The following is a 25,622-nucleotide window of genomic DNA, read 5'->3' as shown; positions in this document are numbered from 1 at the left end:
CTGTGTTGGGGGGTCGGGGGCGGGTAGAAGCAGTAGTGGTCTTAATCCATACTGAGGGGAGCAGAAAAAATAGAAATAGTCCTGATCCATAGGAAGGGCAAAGTGGGGACAGACAGAAGTGGTTCCAATCGGCATTTATGGATGTATGGGGAGCGACAAGGCAGAAGTGGTCTGACTCAGTATTCGGCATCAGAGACAAGGGCCGGTTCTGGTTGTGGATGGAGAGAGGCAGGGGCAGGGGCTGAGGCTGGGGTTGAGCCAAAGGCGGAGGGTCCCGCTTTACGGCTGGGCAGTAGCAAGAGCTCTCCCTGTGATCCCACCCAGTAGCCTCCAGAGAGCCCTTTCTATAGCGCTTCCATCATCTTTCTCATCTCAGAATGTCCCCAACAGTCGGGCTCCCAGAACTGACTTGGCCCGAAAGCTTGGACAGGGGTTTCTCCGCGTTAGCGAGTGCTTAGGGCTGGTCCACGCGGCCTTACGTGCATATTCATTCACACCATGTTTTTCCTTTCCCAATTCTGCACACACAGCCTTCTGCACTCTTGCAACGCTCCGCCAAACGCCTCCCCTCGGGGCGCCTGGAATCCGTGATGACGCGGTCGGCAGGCCCGGCCTTAAAGAGTTCCCGGCCGGGCTCCGCCTAGCTGGCCGCCGGCTCCACCCTAAGCCTAAATCCCAGGCGGCCACCGGCTCCTCCCAACGCTGCGAACTACAAGTCCCGCCGTCCTTCGCGCGCGCTCTCCCGCCTCTCCCGCACCCCACGCCGGGACCGCCTGTGAGTCGGCCAAGAGTGCCTCCCATTGGTCTCTCCGCCCTGTCAGTCGCCTGGGAGTATTGAGGGGCGGGTTGGAGGTGGAGATCCGGATCCGGAGCGGCTGAAAGGCGGAAGTGGAGGCCGGAGCCTGGGACACCGCTGGGGGGAGAGGAGCGGAGCCTGTCCGAGCCCCGGCCCCAAGTAACGCCGCCGACCCGGAGCCGCCGTGAGTGTGCCTGTCCTGGGACGCAGTGTCTCGTTCGTGTTGAAGCCTCTCCGGGGCGGCCCTTCCTCCCGCCCAACCCTGGCTTAGGGGGATACTGACCCCTCCCCCGACCCGTAGCCCCCTCTTAAGGGGCTCCCCAGGCGTCGAGCCAAAGCGGGGGAGATCTTTTCTTTCCTTCCCTTCCCTGCCCTTCGTGAGCCTTGGGAAACTCCTATGGCTCTCCTCTGGCCTGTCCCGGTCCGGTTGTGGGAGGGAGAGACTCTAAGTTCCTCTCCCTCTGCTCCCAGAATTGGAGGAATCTTTGTCAGGTGTGAAAGAGCCTGTCCCCCTTCTCTTTTAGAGGTAGCCAGGAGTGTTGTCTGTCGCCTCTCTTGTCCCCAGCCCGTCCCCCCACCCCGCCCCGCCCCGTCCCGTCCCACAAAAACAGTTGTCGCTCCAGCCCTAGAGGAATTTTATCTCGATTTCCTGGGGCTGGGGCGGGGTGGGGTGGGGGGGTCCTGGCTGAGACGGCTCCCACAACTCCTTAACTTCCTCTCTTTCCTCAAGCCAGAGAGCCACCCAGGATCTCAGCAGAGTTTAAAGTCTGGGTCACTCTTTAGGAATGAGCTGTCTTCTCCGTGCCTTGCCCCCTGAGCCCCCAGCCCTGTCCTCTGGTTGTGTTGTGTCGTTCTCTGAGTGTATCTCTGGCTCTTCCTGCCTCTGAACAATTTAGCTGAGGTTTGCTCGATCCTAGCTACAGATCACATAGATCAGGATAGATCTGCCCATTCATTATCATCTCTCTCCCCTCCTCCTCCCCCCTTGCTGGAGTCTCAGCCCTGTCCTCCCAGAGCCCGTGAGTGGTTCCAGGCTGCCTCAGAGGGACTGCTCCTCTTGGGACTGCTGTCTGTTGGTCCTTAGAGAAGAGAAAAAAGACCAAAAATAAGGAGTCTGGAACTGAAGAGTCCTGGGCTATCTCTTTCCCACCCTAAACACACATGCTCACCTCCCTGATCAACAGGTCACACCACTTTTAGTCCTAGGGTCTATCTCCATTCCCTTCTGGGCTTGATCAAGTAAGTTGTAGATTGCAGAGGATTAACTTGATGCCACTGTGGTGGCACCTCTGGGTCCTTAATGTGCAAATTTTTGTAGCCCAAGGAATTCCCACACATGCCACAAAGTGCTGATGCTCCCCACCTTTTCCGAGAGGCAGCCGGTACTGACATCTGATCCTTGTCCCTTGCTTGGGACTTAGGTGTGTGAAATGGCTGCTGTCTCAGACCAGGCTGGGAGGTTCTTTGTTATGTGGCCAAAGTACAGGCCAGAGACTGCACCTTAATGAGAGCAGCCTGACTCTGAGGCCATGACTGACCCTTGCTATCTACAGTGGAGGAAGGGAGGGAAGGCCATGCAATCTTTGGGAATTTCTGTATGTCTTCAGTGTTCTGGGCCATCTTTACTGCCCTTGGATGCTACTTATAAGTGTTAAAGTTGTTTCGTCTTGAGAGCTTTTTGACCTCTTCTGGACAATCACCAGTGTCTGACTCCTGCAAACTTTTGAGCTAGGCCTGGGATGCACTCCTTTCATTTTTTATGGAACAACAAAAAAAGCTTCTTGTCAGAGTCAGCAGTAGAATCACAAGCTCTCTCTCTGTGGACTTCTTTGGAGGGTTGTTGGAGACTTCTGTGGCCAACCTGGTTTCTCTAATCTGGTCAGTCTGTGCCTCTACTCACCGGCCATTGGTCTCTGACCAAACTTACCTCCTCAGTAGTGGGCTGTAGTTTCTGGAACTCTTTGGGAGTCCCAGGATGAGGCTGGCCAGCCTTCCGAGGGGACCTTCTTTGTCTGGACTTGATCTCCCAGCTCTAATTCTAAAGCAAGCTTTTGAAGGAGAAGCTCTCCCTTTCAGTGAGACAGGAAGGCGCCAGTGCCCTGACTGGTTAGGTGGCCACTTCTGGCATGCACAGATTATAGAGTCCAAGCAGAGACCTGCCACTGCTTGGCAGAGAGGGGGACGGCTGTGTGTGGGCCAGAAGCCCCTCCCCTCTGATGCCCTTCCTCTCCTGCTTGCCTCTTACAACCAGTGGGTCTTTTTCTGCCTTTATACTATAGAAGGGTGGTAACAACTGATTTTTATAAATCAGTCTAAAGTTGCCAAGTTCTTTTCACATGTGTTCCTCACATGTGTTCCTGGGAGATTGTGGGAATTGTATCTCCACTTTAGAGATGCTGCTGAAGGAATGGAAGTAGTTTGTCTTAGATCACACAGTTAGAAAATGGTAGAGCTGGGTCTTGGGATTAGATGTGCCTCATCTTGCCTGATAGCAGGTCCTCCTTTGGTCTGTTTGTGGAGGGAATGGACATGCGGGTGAGCAAGCAGTGGCCCAGGTCAGATTCTTTAGCATCCTCATCAGTGGCACTCCTCCTCTGCTTCCGGTATTCTTCCCCAGCCCTACCGCACCCTCCTGTCTTCTTTCTCCTCTGCCTCTGGGGACCATGGCAGTTATGGGTCCTGAGTCAGTACTCTTCAGGGCCTGAGAGTTTGCTCACATCTGCATGCTATTAATTTCTTGGGAAACTGAAAGTCAGGATGGCTAGAAAATGAAAGTAAAAGTGAGTGGACTCAGGGGTCCCTCTGGGCAGGGTGAAGGGCACAGGGAACTGGTGGAGCTGGCCTCTGCTTAGCCCCCGCAATTCTCCTCTGGTGCTGCCTACTGCTTCTAGTGGGAAGGATGTGGCTATCTATCAGGTGCTCCTTTCACTAGAATTTACATGGAAACACAGAGTAAGGTCAGAAATTTAAATTCAGCCCCACCAACCAGGTACTTCTTAGACCCTTCTTCTTCTAACCCTTGCCTGGTAAACAGAGGCGGTGTGGTGGGGTGGAAGGCACGAGAGCCTTAGAGTCAACCAGGCCTGAGTTGTCATCTGGACTCCCTCATTTACCAGTTGCGTGGCCTTGGGCTTGTTACTTGACCTCTCTGAGCCTCTCTTTCTTCCAGTGAAATGGAGATACAAAATATCTTGCTGAATTAGAAACAAAGGGTAAAGCTAGTCCATTCCCTGGCACAGGATAGATAATCACGAGGTCCATGGAGTTTTGAAGGTACATCATAATTCATCCCTAAGATTCTGATTCAACATTTCTGCCAGTTTTCACTGGGATGCTCGGTGGTTTGATGGATGGTTCCCATACTGTCTTGTTCCATAGATGGTAAACAGAATTGTTGTGGGTTCTATTCCCATTTTACTGAAGAGAACACTAAGACCATGACTGTGCGCCTCCCGCTGGGGTTCTCAGACCCAGTGGATACTCAGAGCCACACATCTCTGCATCTTCTAGGCACTTCAGTCTTACTCAGTTTTCAACATTTTTATACCAGAACAATCCTGGATCTATTACAGATTGGAATGCAAAGTTTGCATGTATTTAAGCTAAAACAGGAAACTTGAGGACAATATTTTGATTGCAGCAGGCTGCTTTGGGTTCGATTCCCAGATTCCTGGAAGTTTGCATTTTCTCTCCCCCAACTTGAGTCGGGATACTTTTGTTGGGGCCATTTCAGGTAGAATTTGTAAACTAGGATGTGCCCCAACCCAGGTAATAGTGCTTTCAAGAGCCTTGGCAGGGGAGAATTGGAATATTTCTTAAGGAGTTCTCTGCATTAATAGCTTGGTTCTATAAAAGATTAGTTTTCAGAGTAAACATCCCCATCTCTTGTATATAGGAACAATAATGCAAATAAAAGCTAAACTTTTTGAGTTTTGCTTCCGATGTGCCAGGCACTCTCCTTTGATCCTCGCAGCAGCCCCAGGATGAAGGTACTGCGTTCAGTCCCCAGGTTACGGTGGGGACTCCATAGTGAGTGGCAGAGCCGGGGGAGAAAGTCTGTGCTCGGATCCCTCCTCACCCTGTCTCTGGGCTAACTGCATGCTCTTCCCTTTGCACGGAAGGCCCTTCTCCACCTCCTGCCTGGGAGCAGCATCTCCCAGCTTTTCTCTCAAAGCGCAGTTGGAACATCACTTCCTCTGTGAAGCCTCCCCTCCCTTGAAGGAGGCTGAGGGCTTTTCTCTTCCCTGTACTTTCCTCTCATTGCTCCTTGTCTGCCTCCTTGTCTAGTGTGTGAGCCCTGTGGGGGCACCGATCGTGTCCTGTTTTATCTCTGTGTCCAGTCCCACTGTGACACCCAGCATAGTAGGCTGTGGTTGTCCAAGGAAAGGGCAGACATTCAAACCTCCCCTTGAAGCAAACGCCTGCCCGTTTCCTCTAACATACACAGCACAGATGTGGTGAACCTGAGATTCATGCTCACGTCCCTCCGATCCCAAAGTCTGAGCCATTTCTTCGTCCATCCTCCGCAGAGTTGCTCATAGATAAGAGAGCGGACAGGTAAACAGGATGAACGCTACAGTACAGATGATATAGGGGGTGGAGACAGGTCACAAACTAAATTTCCAGAGGGTACAGCTCTCTGTCCGGCACAGTTTCATCAGGAAAGGCAGCATGGCTTTGGCCACCCACGGTGTGCTGACCCCCTTCCAGCATGCGTGTACCTGGTCAGTGTGCCCCCACAGCTGTGTGTGGTTTGGCAGCACCGACCCCAGGTCAGGGCTGGGCAAGGGTCTATGGAAGTGAACTCAGCTCTGGGCCCTGGGTGCTCCTTCGCATATCTGCACAAGGCTCATTCTTGAATAAGGGTGGGCCTAACAAGGGGGGTGCCAGCAGAAAAATTGCACAGGTGGTAGAGTTTCCTCCCAAACCGCCACACCTGGTCTCCACTGTGATTAACGTCTTACATTATACTGTACATTTGTTGCAATTAATGAACCAGTTATGATACGTTATTATTAACCAAAGTCCATACTTTATTCACATTTCCTTAGTTTCTATCTAGCGTCCTTTTTCCGTTCCAGGATCCCATCCAGGACACCACGTTACCTTTTAGTTAGTCTTACCTTTAGTCTTGTCTCCTTAGGCTCCTCTTGGCTGTGACAGTGTCTTAGGCTCTCCTTGATGTTGATGACCTTGAGAGTTTTGAGGAGTATTGAGGAGTCATGTTTTATAGCGTGTTTCTCAATTGGGATTTGTCTAATGTTTTTCTCACGGTTACACTGGGGCTATGGGTTTGCGGGAGGAAGACCTCAGAGCCATTCTCACCACATCGTATCGGGTGTGTACAGCCAACGTGACTTAGCGCTGTCAGCGTCAGCGTTGGTCACCCGGCTGAGGCGATTTTTTTTTTTTTTTGACTGCGCTGGGTCTTCATTGCGGTGCGTGGGCTTCTCAATGCGGTGGCTTCTCTTGTTAGGGAGCACGGGCTCTAGGTGCACGGGCTTCAGTAGTTGTGGCACACGTGCTTAGTTGCCCTGCCGTATGTGGGATCTTCCCGGACCAGGGCTCGAACCCGTGTCCCTGGCATTGGCAGATGGATTCTTAACCACTGGACCACCAGGGGAGTCCTGAGGCGATGTTTGTCAGGCTTCTCCACTGTCTCCCCTCCCCCATTTTGTGCTGTCCTCCTTGGAAGGCAGTCCCTCTGTGTAGCCCACACTTGAGGGGTGGGGAGTTAGGCTCCTCTCCTCCAGGGCAGGGTATCTACGTGAATTACTTGGAGTTCTTGTACACAAAAGATTTGTCTATCCTCCCCCATTTATATATTCAATTATTTATATCACTATGAACTCGTGGGCATTTATTTTACACTTTGGTTTATAATCCAGTACTACTTCATTTTATTGTTCAAATTGTTCCAACTTTGGTCATTGGGAGCTTTTTCAGCTCCCTTTGACCTACCCCCATCATCTTGGGGTTTTTTGTTTTCATTTTTGTTAGCACTTCCTTACTTTTTGGCACTACAAGATGCTCCAGGCTTACCTTGTGTATTTCCTGCCCTGGTCCTGGAATCAGCTGGCTGTCCAAGGCCACTCCCTTTTTAGCAAACGCTTCCTCTCAGTTATGTTGATATGGAGTTTTGTGGTCGGAGTTATGTTATTTCTCCTCTTGATGGTTAGTTGTAGTCACCAAAGCCTCCAGAGGTAGGTGAGGTGGAGCTGCGCCTGGGAAATCCACCCCTGGAGACTCCTGGGAGCTGACCCCAATGGCAGGCGGTTGCTTCTCCATACTTCTGCTACCCCCGCCTCATGCTTTTTGACTGATCCAAAAATGGTCGGATTTGCTATTTACTCTGGAGTTTACTATCCAGTTGGGAAGGTGAGGTACATAATCATTGAGTATTTCAGGTGCTAAGTTCTCCAGCTAAACCTTCCAGGTCTGGTAGGCGAGTCCATGTGGTCTGGGCCAGCGTTCTTTTGCTGCCATTCAAAAATGGACCTCCCCTTTGGGAGGGTTCGTGCAGGGTTTGTGGCTCCAGGCAGGCTCAGGGCAGGCTGTCACTTTGAGCTGTGATCCTGAATCATTGAATAGTTTAAATCCTTCCGTTGTACTGTCATCCTTATGAAGATGTGTAACTTGAGCCCTGCTGGAAACACTAACTTGGGATCTTAACAGGAGTTGGTTTACAAGCCTCTGGCCTTCTATTCATAGCTCCGTGTGTGTCCCCTTCAGGTGGCTCTGTCAGAAGCATCCCAGGCGTGGGGGAGGGCGTGGGGGAGGGTGTGGGTGGCCTCCCTAACCCTGGCTGCTCTCCTAGTCATCAAATTGCTCTCCGAGCCGCTCCAAAGGCTGTGGTGATTAATGACACCAATTTCCAAACCTCTAGCATTTGCAGCCTGTTTTTTAAAAGGAACTCTGGTGTCTTTGTCAGCTGTCCTAGTCCTGTCCCCTCCCCCTCTCCACCACGGAACTCCTTCCCTTTCCTGAAAGAGGCTTTGAAATGGAAGGAACGGCATTTGGGCTTTAAGATGTTTTGTGTTGTAGGGTTTTTTTTGTTTTTTGTTCTTTTTTTTAAGAGTTCATGACTTGCCTGGTTAGGGGCTTTAACTCACTGTTGATTTTTTTTGGTTGGTGGTGGTCGTCCCCCCACTCCATTCTTGTGGCTTTGGAAGCCAGTCTCTAGAGAATAGAAGGTTCTGGTTGTTGACAGGACATAGGACATCAGCTGTGAGCTGCTCCTTTTTCTAGGGCACTGCTGAAAGTTGTTGTCTCAGTCTGTTTGGGCTGCTATACAAAATTACAACAGACTGGGTGGCTTATAAACGAGGAGATTTATTTCTCACAGTTCTGGAGGCTGGAAGTCCAGGCTCAGGGGGCCAGCATGGTTGGGTTCTGGTGGAAGCCCTCTTCCGGGTTGCAGATTGCCGACTTCTTGCTGTGTCCTCACATGATGAAAGGGGCAAGGGCGCTCTGGGATTCTCTTTTAAAAGGGCACTAATTCCAGTCATGAGAGCTCTGCCCTTATGGCCTCACCTCTCAAAGGTCCCACCTCCAAATACCATCACAGTGGGGATTAGGATTTCAACATAGGCATTTGGGAGAGGGACAAAAATATTCAGACTAGAGCTGTTGTCCTACTCAGCATTCTCTCCAGATGAGGGGCACTGAGGAATGGGGTTCAGGGAAACGGGAAGCAAAAGCAATATGTGAATAAATAGTGTTTGAACATTTACTCGAGGAATCCACTTCACAGGGACTTCCCCGCCACGAACGTTTATTTATCGAGCGCTTGCTCTGAGCCAGGCCCTTTGCTGGGAGTCTTCGGTGCATCCTTTACCCAGCAGCCCTGGGAGATGGGTGATGCTAATCTCTCTATTTTACACGGGAGGAGATGGGTTTAGTGACACAACACAGAGTCACCCTAGGAAGTGGTGGCTCCAGGACTTGAACTGAAGTTTGACTCCAGCACTTGTGCTCTTCACCCCTGTGTAGAAGGAACCTAAGAGGTCCTGTCTGGGGTGGCGAGGTGTCCCCTTCGCTGGGCTATGGCTCTGTTAGGGGATCCAAACTGTCTGGCAGATGGATGTGTATTGAAGCCTTCAGCTGCCCCGTTCACTTGCCAGACCTAACCGGGCTGTACCTACATCGCAGGCTCGGTTCACCACATTTATGAACACCCACTGTGTGTCAGGTTTGATGTTATGTGCTGTTAAAGGGAAACCCATAGTCTGCCTTTGCGAATTTTGTAGCATGATCGTTTCATCTGCAACATGCCCTTAGCTTCTCTCACTTTCTCACTCCCAACCCTCAAGCCCCCAAGTTGTCCAACCTCTTGCCACCCGCAACAGTCGTGAAGATTTGGGGCTATGAAGTAGAAGTGTGATTCATTCATCGAAACCTGTTGAAACCCATTCATTGCCTGATTTCTTCACTTCACCCTTCTACGTTTTGTTCGACAAAAATTTAATAAAGAGGGCTTCCCGGGTGGTGCAGTGGTTGAGAGTCCGCCTGCCGATGCGGGGGACGCGGGTTCGTGCCCCGGTTCGGGAGGATCCCTCATGCCGCGGAGCGCCTGGGCCCGTGAGCCATGGCCGCTGAGCCTGCGCGTCCGGAGCCTGTGCTCCGCAACGAGAGAGGCCACAACAGTGAGAGGCCCGCGTAACGCAAAATAAATAAATAATAAATAAAGAGGGCTTCCCTGGTGGCGCAGTGGTTGAGAGTCCGCCTGCCGATGCAGGGGACACGGGTTCGTGCCCCGGTCCGGGAGGATCCCACGTGCCGCGGAGCGGCTGGGCCCGTGTGCCATGGCCGCTGAGCCTGCGTGCCCGGAGCCTGTGCTCCGCAACGGGAGAGGCCACAACAGTGGGAGGCCCGCGTAACAAAAAAAAAAAAAAAAAAAAATATTTAAGAAAGAAAAAATCAGCCTAAAATATTGTTCTTTGGCACCAGGGCTCCTGAGAGCAGCCATCATCCCTCAGATCCCACAGCAGGAACTTTGACCTTGTTTCTCGTTGGTTGGGCAGCCTCTGACCATAGCGTGTGTGGTGTCTGAGCAGGAGGAATTTGGTTTTGCCAGATCTGATACCTGACTCTGTTTTCCCCTGCTTGCCTCTGAAGCATGACCTCTGCCCTCTGCTCTCTGTTTAGGAGCTGAGGGCAAAACAAAGAGGGTGGTAACTTAAACTGACTTTCTGTTTTTTTGTAAAGACAGGAAGGGTTTGTGAGAGGTGTCAGTTGTTGGCATGAGTAGCTCGATCAACAGGTGTTGCTGATGATCCTGACTTTCAGCAGAGGTTCTTAGAGTCTTTCTGGGCCTGGGGCAGCAGCAGAAGCAGCAGCTGTTCAGGCAGGTATTCCTGGCCCCTGCAGAGACCTTCCCAAGACAGAGGGATCAATGGGCCCTGTATTGTTGAGATCCTAGTTAGCACCGTCTGGGGAAATAGTAACTGCATGAGCATAAACAGCTCAAACACAGAGTAATGGTGAGGCTTGTGGGTCAGCTGGTCTCCTGCAACTGTCCTGACTGGCTTCCGCATGACCTGTGCTCCATCCTGGGGCCATGGCAGGTATAGGTTGTGGCCAGGGAAGAAGCTGAGCCTTGTCCAGCTATCTTTGTGTTCTACCTGGCACCAGCAGGTGAAGAGCTGGGGCGGTGGGGGGGAGGTGAGCCACCACACAGCCTTGGTCCCATTCCCCCCGCACCCCGTACCCCGTACCCTGTAGCTGGATGCGTGTGTGGGTTTGTGCCACCGAAAGTGCCAGACTTCAAATTGGGCTTTCGCTTGAGGCTTCTTAGCTGCCCCGCATGGGCCTGGAGAGTCTGCCACAGCCTTGCTGGCTGAGGTGCGCTGAGCCGGAGGCCAGGCCCTCTTAGGGAGATAGTCTCTTAGGAGTAGCACTCGTAGGGCCGAGAGCCCCCCCGGTGCCTCTTCGAATCAGTAGGCAGCATGAGCCTTGCCTGGTGCAGCTGTAGGCAGACCGCTGTCTGGCTGGCTTTCCCCATGACCCCACCACCCAAGCGCCTGGCTCCTCTGTGGCCAGCAGGGCCGGTGAATGAGAACCCTAGAGCTGCCCCTGAATCCCGGGGCCCTTCCACAGATGGTATGGGCAGCCACAACGGCCAGGCTGTGTCAGCAGATCCCTGTAGATAAGCCCCTGCCCCCACCAGCAGCCTTCCTCCCCATGGGCACAGGAAGAGAGGGACTGGAGGTTTTCATCCTGGGCCTGAAAGTTAGCGCTGACTCTGCTTCTCCTCCTCTCCAGGGAGCCCGTCTGTGGTTGAGAGCTGAGAAAGCAGCTTGGAGATCGGAGAAGGATTTCTTGGTGCTCTTGCTGGGGCAGGGCCGCGGGAGGCTGGGGGTCTGTCCTCAAGAGTGGCTTCCACCCAACTCGGCCTGGCATCTATGCTGAGCGACACAGCTGGTCTTCCCGACAAGGGAGAGGGCTGCAGTGGCAGCTGTGCTCTGGCTGGCTGCTCCTGGCACAGTTCCAGGTTCAGCCCGGACGCCGGGCAAGGGCCACTCGGTCATGCATATCCAGGGTTTAAGCCTCTTGGTGCCCCTGCACACTGGCCCCTTTTGCAGGTGTTGGTGGAGTTCATGGACTCCATGCTCACAGGCGTCACTGTGGTGCAGGAGTCTAGGCACTCAGCCCCAGTAGAGTCTTACTGTTGAAAGGGGAGTGAAGTGAAACTGCTCCTAGTTAAGGGAGTTGGGCGGGCTGGGGCAGATTTAAGGGCCTGCCCCAGCGGTAGGGGGCCCCCTCTCACTCTCAGGCCCCCTCTGGGATGATTTCCCTCCCTTCCCCCTGGAAAGGGAGTTGTCTTGCTGTGGCTCTGTAAAGGCAGCATACCCTTCCTCTCCTGCTGCCATCTCCCCTCAGCCCCCTACTTACTGGTGGGGAGAGGCTACAGCCCTGGCCTGACACACCCTGTCAGCATCTCCCCGAATCTCAACCTGCACCGTTAAGCTTCTGCTTCCAGGGCCCAGCTTCTTCTGTGACACGCTCCAGGTGAGAGACAGGCCCTCTGTGTGGCAATTCCATAGTCCTGGTCACACAGGGAGGACACCCCTCTCTTTGATTCCACCCCTAAACCCCTTTTCCCTCTGCAGATACGCTCTGGACAGGTTGGGGAGTGCAGAGCATCACACCATCATAACCTCTTTCTCCCTGCTGAAAAGACAAGCGTCAACTTCTCTTTTTACTATCGTGAAGCTTTAAACAACTTTAAAATTCTTTAGCTCACAGTTAAGTACAAACGATAAATATATTCTTAATATGTATGCAGCAGGCACATTTGTTTATGGTGAATCCTGCTCTCTTGCCCCTTATTTGTTTGGGTATCTTTGTTCTCTTTTGGCCCTCTTCTAATTCAGACAGCATCTTTTTCAGAGTCTTTTTTTTTTTTTAATTTATTTATGACTGCGTTGGGTCTTCGTTGCTGCGCATGGGCTTTCTCTAGTTGCGGCGAGTGGGGGCTACTCTTTGTTGCGGTGCACGGGCTCTAGGCGCGCGGGCTTCAGTAGTTGTGGCTCGCGGGCTCTAGCGCGCAGGCTTCAGTAGTTGTGGTGCACTGGCTTAGTCGCTCCGCGGCATGTGGGATCTTCCTGGACCAGGGCTCGAACCCGTGTCTCCTGCATTGGCAGGTGGATTCTTGACCACTGCGCCACCAGGGAAGCCCCTTTTTCATAGTCTTTACTCTGAATTGTTTTATACTAAGACAGAAAATATTTTATGTACAAGGGAGCTAGATTGGTATCATATTTCTAAGCTTTAATTTTTCATTGCTGTATGCAAAATTCTATACCAGCAGCATTTTTAACGTTTTTATTGACATGTAACTTACATACAGTGAAGCTTACAAATCTTTTTTTTTAAATAAATAAATGTATTTATTTATTTTTGGCTGCATTGGGTCTTTGTTGCTGCGCGCAGGCTTTCTCTAGTTGTGGTGAGCAGGGGCTGCTCTTCCTTGCGGTGTGTGGGCTTCTCACTGCAGTGGCTTCTCTTGTTGTGTGGCACGGGCTCTAGGCGCGCACGGGCTTCAGTAGTTGTGGCTCGCAGGCTCTAGAGTGCAGCCTCTGTAGTTGTGGCTCACGGGCTTAGTTGTCCTGCGGCATGTGGGATCTTCCCGGACCAGGGCTCGAACCCGTGTCCCCTGCATTGGCAGGCGGATTCTTAACCACTGTGCCACCAGGGAAGTCCCGAAGCTTACAAATCTTAAGTGCATTTTTACATTTGTAGACGTCCATGTATCTACTTCCCAAATCAAGATATAGAACTTTTCCATCCAGCAGCGTGTTTTTTAAATTTGATACAAACTCCTTTTCCCATGGTTAAAAGCCATATTTTATTAAAGCATAGACAGAAGGTGGTGGCCCCATTATTCTTAGTGGATGTGATGACGTTATTAATATTCTTGGGTTTTCTATCTCTGATGGTGGAGCCTTTCTGGAGTTATGAGTCCTGGGCTCGGGCTCTGCCACCACCTGGCTGTGACCCTGGGCAGGTCACCTTGCCTCACCTCCATCTCCTTCTCTGTAGTTATGAAGAGGAGTTTTGAGCTTTGACAACCAGTGAGTCAAAGCTACTTAGTTAGGCTCTTAGTATAACAACCCTGCCGTTCGTTAGAACCTCACCTTCAGGAGGGCACTGTACCATGCACACCATGTGTTGTTTCATTTAACAACTCTGTGTGACTGGTATTAAGTAATGCCATTTTATAGATAAGGGACTGAAGCTGACAGCGGTCACTCATCTGCCTTGGCCAAGGTCACTTAACTAATAAACGGTGGAGCCAGGCTTTAACCAAACCCAGTTCAGCCTCCCACGTCCTGACTGCTAGTTGTGCTGGGAAGGAGCGTGGGGACCTCATGGGGCTCTTGGCTTGTGTTGCTTCCGATTCTTCTTTCCTCTGTCTCTGCAACCAGCTCGAGGCCTGCGTAGTCCTGCTGTGAGTCTTCCCTGTGGTCCTGGGTGCCAGTAGTGGTGGTTTTCCCGTTGAGGATGAGCTGTGTTCTTGAGTCAACGGGTAAATCATCTCCCCTGCTGTTCTGAGCGTTTTAATGTCTTCTACCTTAGCTTTTGAACCTAATTACCTCTCCCGTGTCCCCTGATTTTTTCATTTATTCTCTTTAAGCTAACAGGTTGCTTCTGATGTCCTCTTGCCCAGCTCTCAGGGTGTTAAATATTCAGGAATGCTTTTATCCAGAGTAAAGTGTAGCTGGAGAGCCACCAGCCAGAACCGCCTCCAGGGGCCCTGGGCGGGCTTGCTGGGTTCTCCGCACCACGCCCTCCCCACTCCTCTCCCTGTCCTGGTCCCAGGGGGCCCCAGGCTAACCTTGAGTGAGCCAGTCTAGAGCAGACCAGCCTCTGGCCAAAACAAAATCTGGTTGGTTTCCTTAATCTGCTCACTATCCGAGCTGTGCCGGGACTCTCAGCTAGAGGAAGTCTCCGAAGCAAACAGGAAGCACGAGAGAGACACCCACCAGCTGGAATTGCTCACTCTTTACCAGAAGGACAAAGAGTATGAAGTGGGTGACTTCATGGATTAGAGAAGAGAAAGGTGAACATTTCGAGTGGAGGCTGGGGGGAGGGGCAACATTCCAGCAGGATCTCGCATCTTGGAGAAGGCTTCAGGTGTTGAATAAAGCCAGGAACCAGTCTCCACCGCCAGCCTGATCCACCTGTATTGTCCACGGTACCCATCTGGGGGGCGCCTTTCTCACATTCCTCCCTCCTTCCTGTGTCAACTGCAGCTCTTGGGCTTAAATCAGCCTCCTAGAATCACTTGGGGATTATTTTGTTTTATTATTTTATTTTTTTGGCCACGCCGCACGGCTTGTGGGATCTTAGTTCCCTGACCAGGGATTGGACCCGGGGCCCCAGCAGTGAAAGCACCCAGTCCTAACCACTGGACCACCAGGGAATTTCTGGGGAACTTGTTTTAAAAACATTGATTTCTGGACTGCACCTCTAGAGATTCTAGATTCAGTTGGTCAGGCTTATTTTCTAAACGCCCCAGGTGATTCTGATGAAGAAAAGTTTTGAGACCCACTGACCTACAGTGTCCAGAGCAAGGAAGAGCAGCGTCCCGCTCTTCTTTCCTCTTTCTCTCCCCGCTTGGCCCCAGGATGGGCTGGGTGTGTGCCCATTATGCCTGTTCACGGGCCAGAGTGTTTAGGAGCTCCGATCCCTTCTGCCCTTTCATGTGCCCCGTGGGGAAAGGTGTAGGATGCCCCCGTCCTCGAATTCTCTCCCGTTTCCTGTGAAGACGTGGGGTTGGGAGTGGTGCTTGTTCTCGTGACCTCTGAAGAAACCAGGTTTCTGATTTGGAGCGTGGCGGAGGGGGTCACGGCAAGGAGGGGCCCTCGAGGTGCTGCTCTACCCATTTCAGCAGCTTCATGAAAATATCCAGGAGGAAATTCATCCCACTTGTGTGTTTTTCCTGGTGCTGGAGAAACTGGTTTTTAAAAATATATATATATTTTTGGCCTATTCTGTATCTTATAAGGAACTTTGACCACAGCTTTAGCTCTTAAAGGGAATTGGATTTTGGTCTGAAAGAAGGCTTTTACTGGGGACTTCCCTGGCGGTCCAGTGGTTAAAGGCTCCGTGCTCCCAGTGCAGGGGGCACGGGTTCGATCCCTGGTCGGGGAACAAAGATCCCTACAAGCCACGTGGTATGGCCAAAAAAAAAAAAATTATTAAAAACCGGAAGACTTTTACTGTGCCATTTTGGGTTATAATTCCATCATTTGACTGTGCCTGTGGGTAATTCTAGCTGCTGGTTCAGGAGGGAAGATTCCCACAGTGGGCTTGCCTCCCCCAGACAGCAGGCAAGCTCAGTGAATTCACCTTCACCACCTGCCAGGGGCTCCGTCTCTGACTTCCCAGTCTTGGGAGGAGAGGGCATAGGGCTTCCTGGGGCTCAGAGTGTGGCCTTTGCCTGTCTGAGGCGCCTCCATGTCTCCATGTGCCCTTCATGGCACAATCCGCTTCCTCTGTGCTTTATTGTCTGGGAAGGTTCAAGACCTCTGCTCACGTGATCACTAAGTGGGTCCAGGTAAACCACGAGGCAACAGGCCATAAAAAAATGCTGTGTGTGCCTGCTCAGGTGTCTGTGGAGGGCAGGACCAGCATCCAGGCAGAACATGTCACCAGGCGGTTTGCGCCAGGCGGAGCACCCAACAGCGCTTAAGAAATGCAGACACAGGCCCTTCTCCAAACCTTCATCGGATCTCCGGGGGCTGGCTGCACAGGTGATTTTGTTGTGCAGACACGGTTGAGAACTGAGAACCACTGCATGAAAGTTATTTGTCTCTCCTGGCTTGTTTAAAAAATCAGATTCTGTCTGGGCAGGTTTGGAAACCCACTGGTTTGATAGGGACGAGACCTAGATGTTACCTCTGTTTTTCTTGACTTGTAGATGCTGGTTACCTCCTACCCCAGTGGCCCTCAGCCCCAGCTGCTTTGGTTTTCTTGGCATCAGAGTCTTCACCTCTGTTCCCCTCACCCCACTCATTCATACCTCCTTCTCCAGTGCCCCAGCCACACTCTGTCGCCTGGCCAAGATTATGTGTCACGTGGATTCGTGGTAATAACCAACCTGTAATTCCATCGTGGTTTCCCATCATTGCTGTTGCCTGGCCCGGCCCTGGGCGACTCCTCCCACTGGTGGCAGGAATACACAGGGACTACAAGATCACTGTGACTGTCAGCCAGAGCCAGCCCTTGCTGGGCCAGCAAAGCTGCTGCCACTAAAAGAGTCTCTCATTCACCCAGCAGCCCAAAACCAAACACAGAGGGTGGGCGTTGCCTCCACGGTTCTTCCTACAGCCGGGAGGATGGCTGGCGTCCAGGCACCGTCACCATGTGCTGTGTGGCCTTGAGCAGGGCATTTAACACCTGAGCGCAGGCTGTTTATCTGAAAAATGGGAGGTGGTTTTAAAGCTTAAAGGAGATAATCGTTGTGCAGGCGTTCAGTAAATGTTAGCTGTCTCTGAAAATCATTTCATTTGGTGAGCGCTCTTTGAATTCCCTGTGTGTCCGGAACATAGAGAGGAAGGCAGCAAAGAAGCCAAAGCACGGCCCTCACCTCAAGGGCCATAGTGTAGAATCTTGCCAACATCACTGACTGGGGTGAAAAGAGAAAGCATCTTAAACTAAAATATTTCAAAACTGGCGTTTCTTGTCACTAATTGAGATTTCCCCCCCCATGCTTCCTTCCTTGTACTCTTGGGGAATAGGTGGCCCCCGCTTCAAACCTCTTTTCCTTTAGTGCCGTCCAGAAAGGAAACTGTTGTTCCTGGTTAGTGAATCACTCTTCCTGAAGCTCACTTTTTAAATGAGTTGCTGGGAGAACTTGGACGTGGAGAAACGATTTGAGGTTGCACAAAGCAAGCCCTCTGTGCCTGCTTCTCGCATGAGCACAGACCATTGCTTCCCACAAACGTTCCCCTCTTCATTCACACCCCGTCCTTTGACTGTCAGGGAACGCGCTCCCTGCGTTCAGGGGCAGGTCAGGGCTGTCTTGCTCCGAAGACCCTTCCTGCATAGACTCTATTCTGCACAGGGCATTCTCATCCAAACCTTTTCTTCTCAGCTTAGGTTCAAATGCCGCACAGCATGTTTAGGACACAGTACCTACTCACAGTGCTCGTTTGTCAAACATTCTGTGTACGTTCTGATACCTTTTAGTATAAGTCTTCTAGAGGCTTCTGGAGATAGCCTCCTCATCCTTCTTTGCAGTTCCAAAACTTAAAAAAAAAAAAAAAAGTTGGCGCCTCCGAGGGTACCACTGACTGAGTGACTAAGATGTCAGTGCAGGGGCTTCCTTGGTGGTGCACTGTTTGAGAGTCCGCCTGCCGATGCGGGGGACACGGGTTCGTGCCCCGGTCCGGGAAGATCCCACGTGCCGCGGAGCAGCTGGGCCCGTGAGCCGTGGCCGCTGAGCCTGCGCGTCCGGAGCCTGTGCTCCGCAACGGGAGAGGCCACAACAGTGAGAGGCCCGCATACCGCAAAAAAAAAAAAAAAAAAGATGTCAGTGCAGGAACACCAGCTGCCGGGTGTGCAGGTCTTGGTCTTGGTACCCGTGTTTGTCTCCGCCCTCCCACACCTCCCCCTCGTCCTCCCTCAGCCCTGCCTCTGCCAGTGGAGAATGGAACTGAGGTCTCTATTTAAAAGGGAGCTTTGGCAGCTGTCTGACTGCCGGCAGAGCTCGCTGGCTGTGGTGTGTGTTTGGTTTTTTAATGTGTGTGAGACTTCTGGCCCATCAAAAACGAGAGCGCTGGGGGGAAGAGGCTCAGGATGAGGGAGTGAAATAAGGCTTTGATTCCAGCCTCACACTGAGACCGGATGGCAGGACAAAACAGCTCTTTTGATAACGACTTGCACCTGGCCAGGCCCTGGTCCCTGAGTGCCCGGGAGGTTGGCCGAGCACCTTGTCTGAGGAGCTTTCCACCGGGACTCCCCGTTCCCTGGTTGGCCTCAGCACCCACTCTGGCTTTGCACAGAGGCAGGCTGTGATCTGAGCTACCAGACTGCACGCAGGTCAACTGTTTGTTGAGCTAGATCCTAGTGTCCGCTGAGCCATTTTCTGGTGCCCTGTGTTGCCTGTTGACTTAACTGTCACCAGGCTGGCATACGCCCATTCCTCTCCTGTGGGTGTTTATTTGTATGTGAATGTTCATATCTGGGGATGGGAGGTCAGTGTGTTTGCCCAGAACTGTGAGCCTAGAGTTGGGGGACCACTTTTCCCTTTACTGTCGGATGGCTGTAGGGCCAGGAGATGTGTGGTACAGCCTAGTCAGGGCTCGTGTCCTAACTTGCGAGAAGCCGGGCAGGGGGTTAGGGAGAGGGGAGGCAGTCAGCCAGGTCATCAGGGCGGGGCAGTGACCTGTGGTTTAGGGAGGGCTCACTGGGTGGCAGTCTTTGGCCTAACCCAGCACTTCCGATTTCTCCCTTGCAGTTGGAGGCCCCTCCCCACTAAGTGCCTCTTTGCACAGCACTGGCCCCCGCCCCCACGCTCACCGGCACCACTGCAGCGGGACGGGCCATGGCGGGTCGGGGAGGTGCAGCACGACCCAACGGACCAGCTGCTGGGAACAAGATCTGTCAGTTTAAGCTGGTCCTGCTGGGGGAGTCCGCAGTGGGCAAATCCAGCCTCGTCCTCCGCTTTGTCAAGGGTCAATTCCACGAGTACCAGGAGAGCACAATTGGAGGTGAGTGGGCCCAAGGGAGAGGGGGTGGCCTCAGGGAAGTGGAAGAAATGCCTTGGCGTGGAGGAGAAGGGAAGCTGACTGCCCAGAGGCTAAGCATGCCTGGGGCAGCAGCACCTTGCCTCATCTGGGCCCTGGAATCAAACCCAGCAGCTGGTCTCCATGTCAAGAGTCCCAACAAGCATCTAGTAGGAATTAGCTGAGATTCGAAAACTGCCTTCCTCTCCTGGTTCCGTCTCTTGATTTCTTTGTGTGGCCCCGGGTACATCCTTCCACTGGCCTGGGGAGGGAGAGGCTGCGTCTGCCTCTCTGAGGGTTCTTCTTACCGCTACCAGGCAGTGCATCTATCCCGGCCTCCCCCACGTTCCAGAATGGGGAAATGGCCTCGTAAGTGGGCTGGTGTTTCTGAAGCTGACCTTTACCCCTTCTTGAGCTCTGAGCCCGTCATTGATTTCCCAGTGGTCAGCATTTAGCACGTGAGGGTCTGGACCCAGCCTCCTGCCTCAGTGGCCAGTACACACCCCGAGGGGCTGGGGCCGACCTTGGGCTTGAGTCATCCTTTTTCTACCCTCTTGGTCGGCAGGAGGTTTCCAGGCAGCTGGAAACAAAGTAGGCCGTGTCAGCAGTCTTCTGTGCCTCTGCAGCACTGGAGTCAGGAGCTGGAGAGGGGAAGTGAGGCGGTGCCCCAGGCCCCTCAGGGAGGAGGGGGGAGGGCCGGGCAGGAGAGCGGGCTTCCTGCACAGAGCCGTCGGGATCCTCTGCTGCGACTCCCACCTGCCAGCCCCAGCTGCGAGACTCCTTTGAAGCACGTGCACAAGTGCCGTGTGTTCCCCTGCCTCCTCAGGCCAGAGATGTGGTCACTGTGTTCCCTGAAGGTCGAGCCAATCAGGAATAAAGTCTAGGGCAAAGCCGAGGGTGGCGGCTAGCCAGCGTGCCTGGAGGTGGCAGGGGTAGCGGGAAGCCGGCCACCCAGCCCCCGCCTGGCAGTAGCACGGCGTGTACTTCAGTCTCCCCAGCGTGGCTGAGTGTGTGTGAGAGTGTCCTCAGGACACCGAAGGCCAGCCATGCCCCTGGGCTGGAGCAGACGGAGGGGCTAGGACTGTTCTCTGAGGGGAGGGAGGAGAGGAGGAGCGTGGGCCCACCCTTTTGTGCTTGGAGCCAGGCTTCTCCTAGACTTTCCCTGTCCTGCCCCTCGCCGCTGTCCTTCAGAGAGGGCTCCTGAAATGGCTGAAGTACAAGCAGGCTTCCCTTCTCCCACTCTTGCCTGGCTGGGTCTGTAAAGCCTGTGCAACCCCCAGCCCCCTCGACTCACAGAAGCGCCCGCTCCACCTGCCTTGTTCGGCTTCTCTGGCCGCCGGGTTGGGGGTTTTCGGGCTTCTAAGTGCAGATACGTGAGGGTGTCTCCTCGGCCCCTCTGCGCCTGGTAACACTGCCCTCCCTCTTCCAGCGGCCTTCCTCACACAGACCGTCTGCTTGGACGACACAACAGTCAAGTTTGAGATCTGGGACACAGCTGGACAGGAGCGGTATCACAGCCTGGCCCCCATGTACTATCGGGGGGCCCAGGCTGCCATCGTGGTCTACGACATCACCAACACAGTAAAGATTTTCCCTTGCTTCTCGACCCTTTGTTCCTGAATGGGGGGGTGGGCACATTTCCTCTGGTGTTTGGGGGTGTCTCGCCAGAATCTTCAGGGTGATGACATCTTAGACACCTCAGCTCTGCCAGCGCCAGCTTCTCCAGTGAACAGCCCTGGGCAGAATGCCTGCTCCGTCCTGTTGACGCTCTGGCCCTGTCTCCCCAGGATACGTTTGCACGGGCCAAGAACTGGGTGAAGGAGTTGCAGAGGCAGGCCAGCCCCAACATCGTCATCGCGCTCGCGGGCAACAAGGCCGACCTGGCCAGCAAGAGAGCCGTGGAGTTCCAGGTGGGGGACGGACCAGGCCCCGGGGGAGGACGAGCCAGCTCCACTCGGCTTCCCCAGGCTGCTCGGGCTTTGTGAAGGGCTGCGTTGGGCGGCAGCAGGGGAGCTTCTGTTTGCTGTCCCCTCACGGCTCGAGCATGGGCCTAAAGGGGATGCCGTCCACCACTCCGCCTTCTCTGTCAGTGGTGGTGGGGTGTGTGTGCATATGGATAGCAGAAGCTTCGGCTAATTTTTTCTATGAACTGGCTTTTTAACGAAATGGTGAAAAAGACAGACTTTTTCAGGTAATATGTGCACATAGGAGATTGTAAACAGTACAAGAAGGTATACAGGATGAAATTTGGGTCTCTGACCCTAGAAACTCAATCTCCCTTCCCCCAAGTTCCTTGCAGTTTCTTGTCTTTCTGGAAACATGCAGAAGCGTATGAATCCCTTTCTTTACATACTATATACTTAACTTTTTTACCACTCCCCACCCGATGGACTTCTAGGTCGTGTGTAATTGCAAAAGACTGGAAACAGTGCCGTAGTCGACATCCACATACTTTTGTCCAAATGTGCAAGTGTATTTGTAGGATACCTTTCTAGAAATATTTCCTAGCCTAGTGATTTTGAAGAGCAAGAAGGCAGAATGGGCCTATGGAGACCCGAGTCAAACTTCTGCTGACGTGTGTGAGCTGAGAGGTGCTGTATGTGAAGTGGGGGAGCTCAGAGCAGGGGAGCCTTAGGCCTGAACACCCCTGTGTTGTCTCTGTTGTGTGGAAGACACTGTGATCAGGGAAGATTTTTATCCTGGGCCTCAGCCCCTGCCAACTGTCAGTGTTTCCCTCCCACCCACTTTCTCACCTCCATCCAAATCAGGAAGCACAAGCCTATGCAGAGGACAACAGTTTGCTGTTTATGGAGACATCAGCAAAGACTGCGATGAACGTGAATGAAATTTTCATGGCAATAGGTAAGTTGCCTCGGCTCCCCTCCCCCAACCAGGGTGTGTTACTTGCCTGCTGTTCTGTGTAGGTCTGTGGGGTCCCTTCACCAACAGATCTTTTACCATTTTTGATACTTTGATAAAATTGTTTTCTTTTTCATCTGACTCTCAGATATAGATCGCTCACTCCAGAGGTTTCTAAAGCCTGGGCAAAGTCTCACCCTTCACTTCCTGACCCTGCAGCGTACCACCCACCTAAAGCTGTACATCACCGGCCCCCTACCCACTTAGGATTTTGGGGGTCATTTGGCTCTAGAGTCATCCTGTGTGGGTTTGAATCCTTGCTCTGCCACTTACTAACTCTGTGGTCCTGGGCAAGTTATTTAACCCCTTTGCCTCAGTTTCCTGAAAGACCCAAAATATACTTGGCACGTAGAACACATACCCATCAGGATGTTGGGTGGCACCCAAGTGGACTTGGGAGAGTACTAGGGTTCCCCCACAAACACCCATCTTCCCCCTCGTCTCCCAAACAGCTAAGAAGCTTCCCAAGAACGAGCCCCAGAATACAGCTTGTGCTCCGGGCCGGAACCGAGGAGTGGACCTCCAGGAGAACAACCCTGCCAGCCGGAGCCAGTGCTGCAGCAACTGAGCCCCCCTTACCTGCCCACTGCCCCCACCTCCTCCGCCTCAACGACCCGACTGGAATCCACTCTAACCAATCGCACTTACCGACTCGGGCCACCACTGGGGGGCAGGGGGAGGGGCCCACCATGGTTTCTCCATATCATTTTGATCATAGGCCGGAGTGAGTTATTCCACCTGCACCTTTCTGTACAAATACTAATTCAATTTTAAGTCTTAAGTCACTTTTTTAATATATATGATCTGCTCTTCCCACTTCTGCCCTTTCTACTGCTCTCCCACTCTTCCTTTGCCGGTAGTAGCCACGTGCCCCTGTTCCCCCCACCCTGGTGTATGGGGAGGCGGGGGTTGGAGCAGTTCCCCTTCTTTCCCTCTTGCTGATTAGCGGGCTCAGCAAGAGCATCCATATCCTTAACTGTGTTTGGAGTGCGCTTCGTTCTGGGTGACGGGGCAGGCCCCAGGGGCCAGGGAAGGGGGAGGCAGCTCTTCCCTCAGCTGGCTGTCATCAGGCTGCAGCGTCCCCTCCCCACCGCCTGACTCACAGCTGGGAGAGAACCCACAGCATTACCACAGCATTATTGTGACAGCCACGAACCCGTTGCCCACAGCCCCCTTCCCCCTCGTCCTTGGTCACCCTGACCTCTGGCTCTGAGCCCTGTTCTGACCAAATCACAATGATGAGTATTTGGGGGTGGGTGGGTAAGGGGGGGTAGTGGGAGGGGATGGAACCAACTTTTTCTGTATTTTGTATTGTATGTTTTCTTCTCAACATGTAACCAATCAGTATCTTGTCAATATAGTCAGCCGATCGATCGACCTCCTGCTTGTCTTCCTTGTCTTTCTCTGGCAGAGTTTATCAGACCGTAGCCTCTCTAGCTTACTTGAAGTTAATTTAAAATGAACCTCTAAATCTTGTTAAACAAAAGCTTTCTTCCCCCCCCGCCCCCAAAGTGAGGGGATGTTGGTGGTCATGGTAACCAAGAGAAAGAGGCCAGCTGTTACTGCTCTAACTGGGTGGAGTGGGGTGAGAGTGAGCTGGGGCTGAACCTCACCAAGGTTGAAGTTGAGGGCCTTGCATTTGCCTCTCCCCCAGCCCCTCCAGGTTATATTGGGGTATGTGCAGTCTGTATTTGAAAATAGTTGGGTCTCTGAACACCAGAAACAACCTCTTTGGGGTTTTCTGATTAGTCTGTACTAGGCTCGTGAGAGATGGGGTCCTCTCACCCTCTTCTCTGAAGAGGAAGGAACACCGACGACCTCTGGAACCTTGGACTGGTCATAAGGCCAAGACGGCAGCCCCACACTGGGTCCAAGCCGTCTGCTCCCTAGTCTCTGGGGGGCCCTCTGCTGGTTCTGGAGTCAAGTGATGCTGGGGCCCTTTTGGCCCTCTGCTGCTCCCTGCTGGTCCAAGCAGTGAGCTGAGCTGAGTAAAGCAACACTGCCCACTCTCCCCCCAGCTTCCCGGGGGCCAGATTTATCGTGGACCACCACCTTGAGGTGCCTTTCCTGCCCCTCTGGGCCCTCCACCTGGCCTCTCTCTACCTTTGTTCTACCTCCCCCTCTGACCCCAGCCCCAAGAAACGACCGCAGACTCTGAAGCTGTTGTGTTGCTCACTACGGTGGTGGTTTACTGGGTCAGGCTAGTTTGGAACCCTTCTTAGAGGCACGGCTCCTGAGTCTCGAGGCGGGTCCTGTTTGGGCTTCAGGGGAAGGCAGCACCCGGCACTGGCCACGGACGCACAGCTGGCCAGAGGGGGTCAGGCAGCAGGTCATGGCGGCGGGATCCAGGTCCGGTGGTAATGACATTTGCTGGTGCACCTTCCGCGCCACGCGGAAGCTGCTCCCATCCGGGTCACAGCCCTCCAGTTGCCGCTGGCCAGTCACCATCAGGCATCCGCCGTCCACTTGAACCACCAGCTCCTCGGGTGAAGCCGTGGGCATACAGCTTCATCTGGAAGCCACCCCGTACAGCTGCTACTCTTCCGCGAGCTGCCGCACCGGCAGGGTGGTCACCTGGTTCTGTTCGGTAAAGGCCACGCTGGGACATCGGGACGCCGACTGGCTCCCGTTGGGGAGACTGCTACCGACCCGCTGCATCCGAGTGAGCAACTGCTGTTGAAGGGCGCGAGGCTCCGAATGCAGCGCTCGGCGCTGGGCCGGGGGGCGGACGCCGGGAGCGGGGGCCCTCGTGGCCCCGCGTGGCTCCGCTCCTGCTCGCGCGACGCCTCCCCGCTCAGGGGGCTCCCTTGGCTTCCGCCGAGGTTGGCTTCCACAGAGTATGGGGTCAGCTGTGCACGTCCTACCTCCATGGGTCAGGTTGGCAGCCGCCCTGGCGCCCCTGCTGCTGCTTTTATCTCGGATCCGGCCGCTTTCTCGGGCCCTTCCCCACCGTAGTCAGAGGGCCCGGCCGGGGCTGAGACCCAACCGGATAGGCCAAAAGGGGCTGGTGGCGCTCAAGCCCAACACTGGAGCTGTCACCAGTACGGAGCGGAGATGAGATGAGCCGCCAGGCTCTTGCCCTTCTGAGAATCGGGCCTGGGGGGAAGGAGGACTGTCCCCTGAACAGAGCCATCAGTGTGACCGTGGGGTCATCCATTCTTGGAACGTCCTGCAGTTCTCTGACCACGCACAATCCTGCGACACATGGGGACTGGAAGGTGGAGGCGCCTTCCTGGTTTCCTTCATTCCATCCCGGGCCTACTGTGGCAGCTCAGAGCTGGGCTCTGGGACCACAATGATGAAGAGACTTGGGCCCTGCGTGAGAGGTGCCCACCGTGTGGGCGGGAGAGCCGTTCCGCCCTCCTCTGCCTCTACTCCATCTCCACCTTGGGAGCCTTTTACCTGACCACGGCCATTACTGTGGCGCTCAGTGCTTATAAACTAAACCCTTTTTGTTGAAGTATAATGTACGCAGAGAAAAGTGCGCAAAGAGAACACACCCGTATAACCACTTAACAGGTCAAGAAATAGAACTGCTGCCATTTAATCGCCACGCTGGGTGCAACTCTGTGTCCCGAGACGTGTGGGATAGGACCAGGGTCGGGGCAGGAGGGAGATGCGCAAGAACCAACTCGACTCCAGGCCCCAGGCTTGCATTTTCACCCTTGGGC

The 25,622-nt window shown here is 53.5% G+C and overlaps 2 protein-coding genes across 4 annotated transcripts; one reads left to right on the top strand and one right to left on the bottom strand.

Annotated features, from left to right (window-relative positions):
- The first annotated feature begins 844 nt into the window (after window positions 1-844).
- On the top strand, window positions 845-22,732 carry RAB5C (RAB5C, member RAS oncogene family). Of its 3 annotated transcripts, XM_060134100.1 has the most exons (7): window positions 878-980; window positions 5,244-5,353; window positions 18,765-19,017; window positions 20,462-20,613; window positions 20,820-20,942; window positions 21,801-21,894; window positions 22,404-22,732. In XM_060134100.1, the coding sequence occupies exons 3-7, from the start codon at window positions 18,852-18,854 to the stop codon at window positions 22,517-22,519; spliced, it is 651 nt and encodes a 216-aa protein (XP_059990083.1). In that variant the 5' UTR covers window positions 878-980; window positions 5,244-5,353; window positions 18,765-18,851; the 3' UTR covers window positions 22,520-22,732. The 3 variants fall into 3 exon arrangements, with proteins under 3 accessions (XP_059990081.1, XP_059990083.1, XP_059990084.1); XM_060134098.1 differs by lacking the exon at window positions 5,244-5,353 and having other exon boundaries at window positions 845-980; XM_060134101.1 differs by lacking the exons at window positions 878-980; window positions 5,244-5,353 and adding an exon at window positions 14,207-14,360.
- A 1,415-nt stretch (window positions 22,733-24,147) lies between these two features.
- HSPB9 (heat shock protein family B (small) member 9) lies at window positions 24,148-24,609 on the bottom strand. The gene is given in 3 exon segments (XM_060135733.1): window positions 24,148-24,439; window positions 24,441-24,489; window positions 24,492-24,609. Coding segments are annotated over 3 exon segments (459 nt in total).
- Between the last annotated feature and the right edge of the window lie 1,013 nt (window positions 24,610-25,622).

Source organism: Lagenorhynchus albirostris, chromosome 20 (genome assembly GCF_949774975.1).
Source record: "Lagenorhynchus albirostris chromosome 20, mLagAlb1.1, whole genome shotgun sequence".
Classification (NCBI taxonomy): domain Eukaryota; kingdom Metazoa; phylum Chordata; class Mammalia; order Artiodactyla; family Delphinidae; genus Lagenorhynchus; species Lagenorhynchus albirostris.
The sequence above is the reverse complement of the archived record's forward strand: the minus strand, read 5'-3'. Positions and strand labels throughout refer to the sequence as shown.

Coding starts and splice junctions, on each gene's coding strand:
- RAB5C (XM_060134098.1), top strand. CDS start 18,852: ATGGCGGGTCGGGGAGGTGCAGCACGACCCAACGGACCAGCTGCTGGG. Junction 19,018..20,461: donor CCAGGAGAGCACAATTGGAG/GTGAGTGGGCCC, acceptor TCCCTCTTCCAG/CGGCCTTCCTCACACAGACC. Junction 20,943..21,800: donor AGAGAGCCGTGGAGTTCCAG/GTGGGGGACGGA, acceptor CATCCAAATCAG/GAAGCACAAGCCTATGCAGA.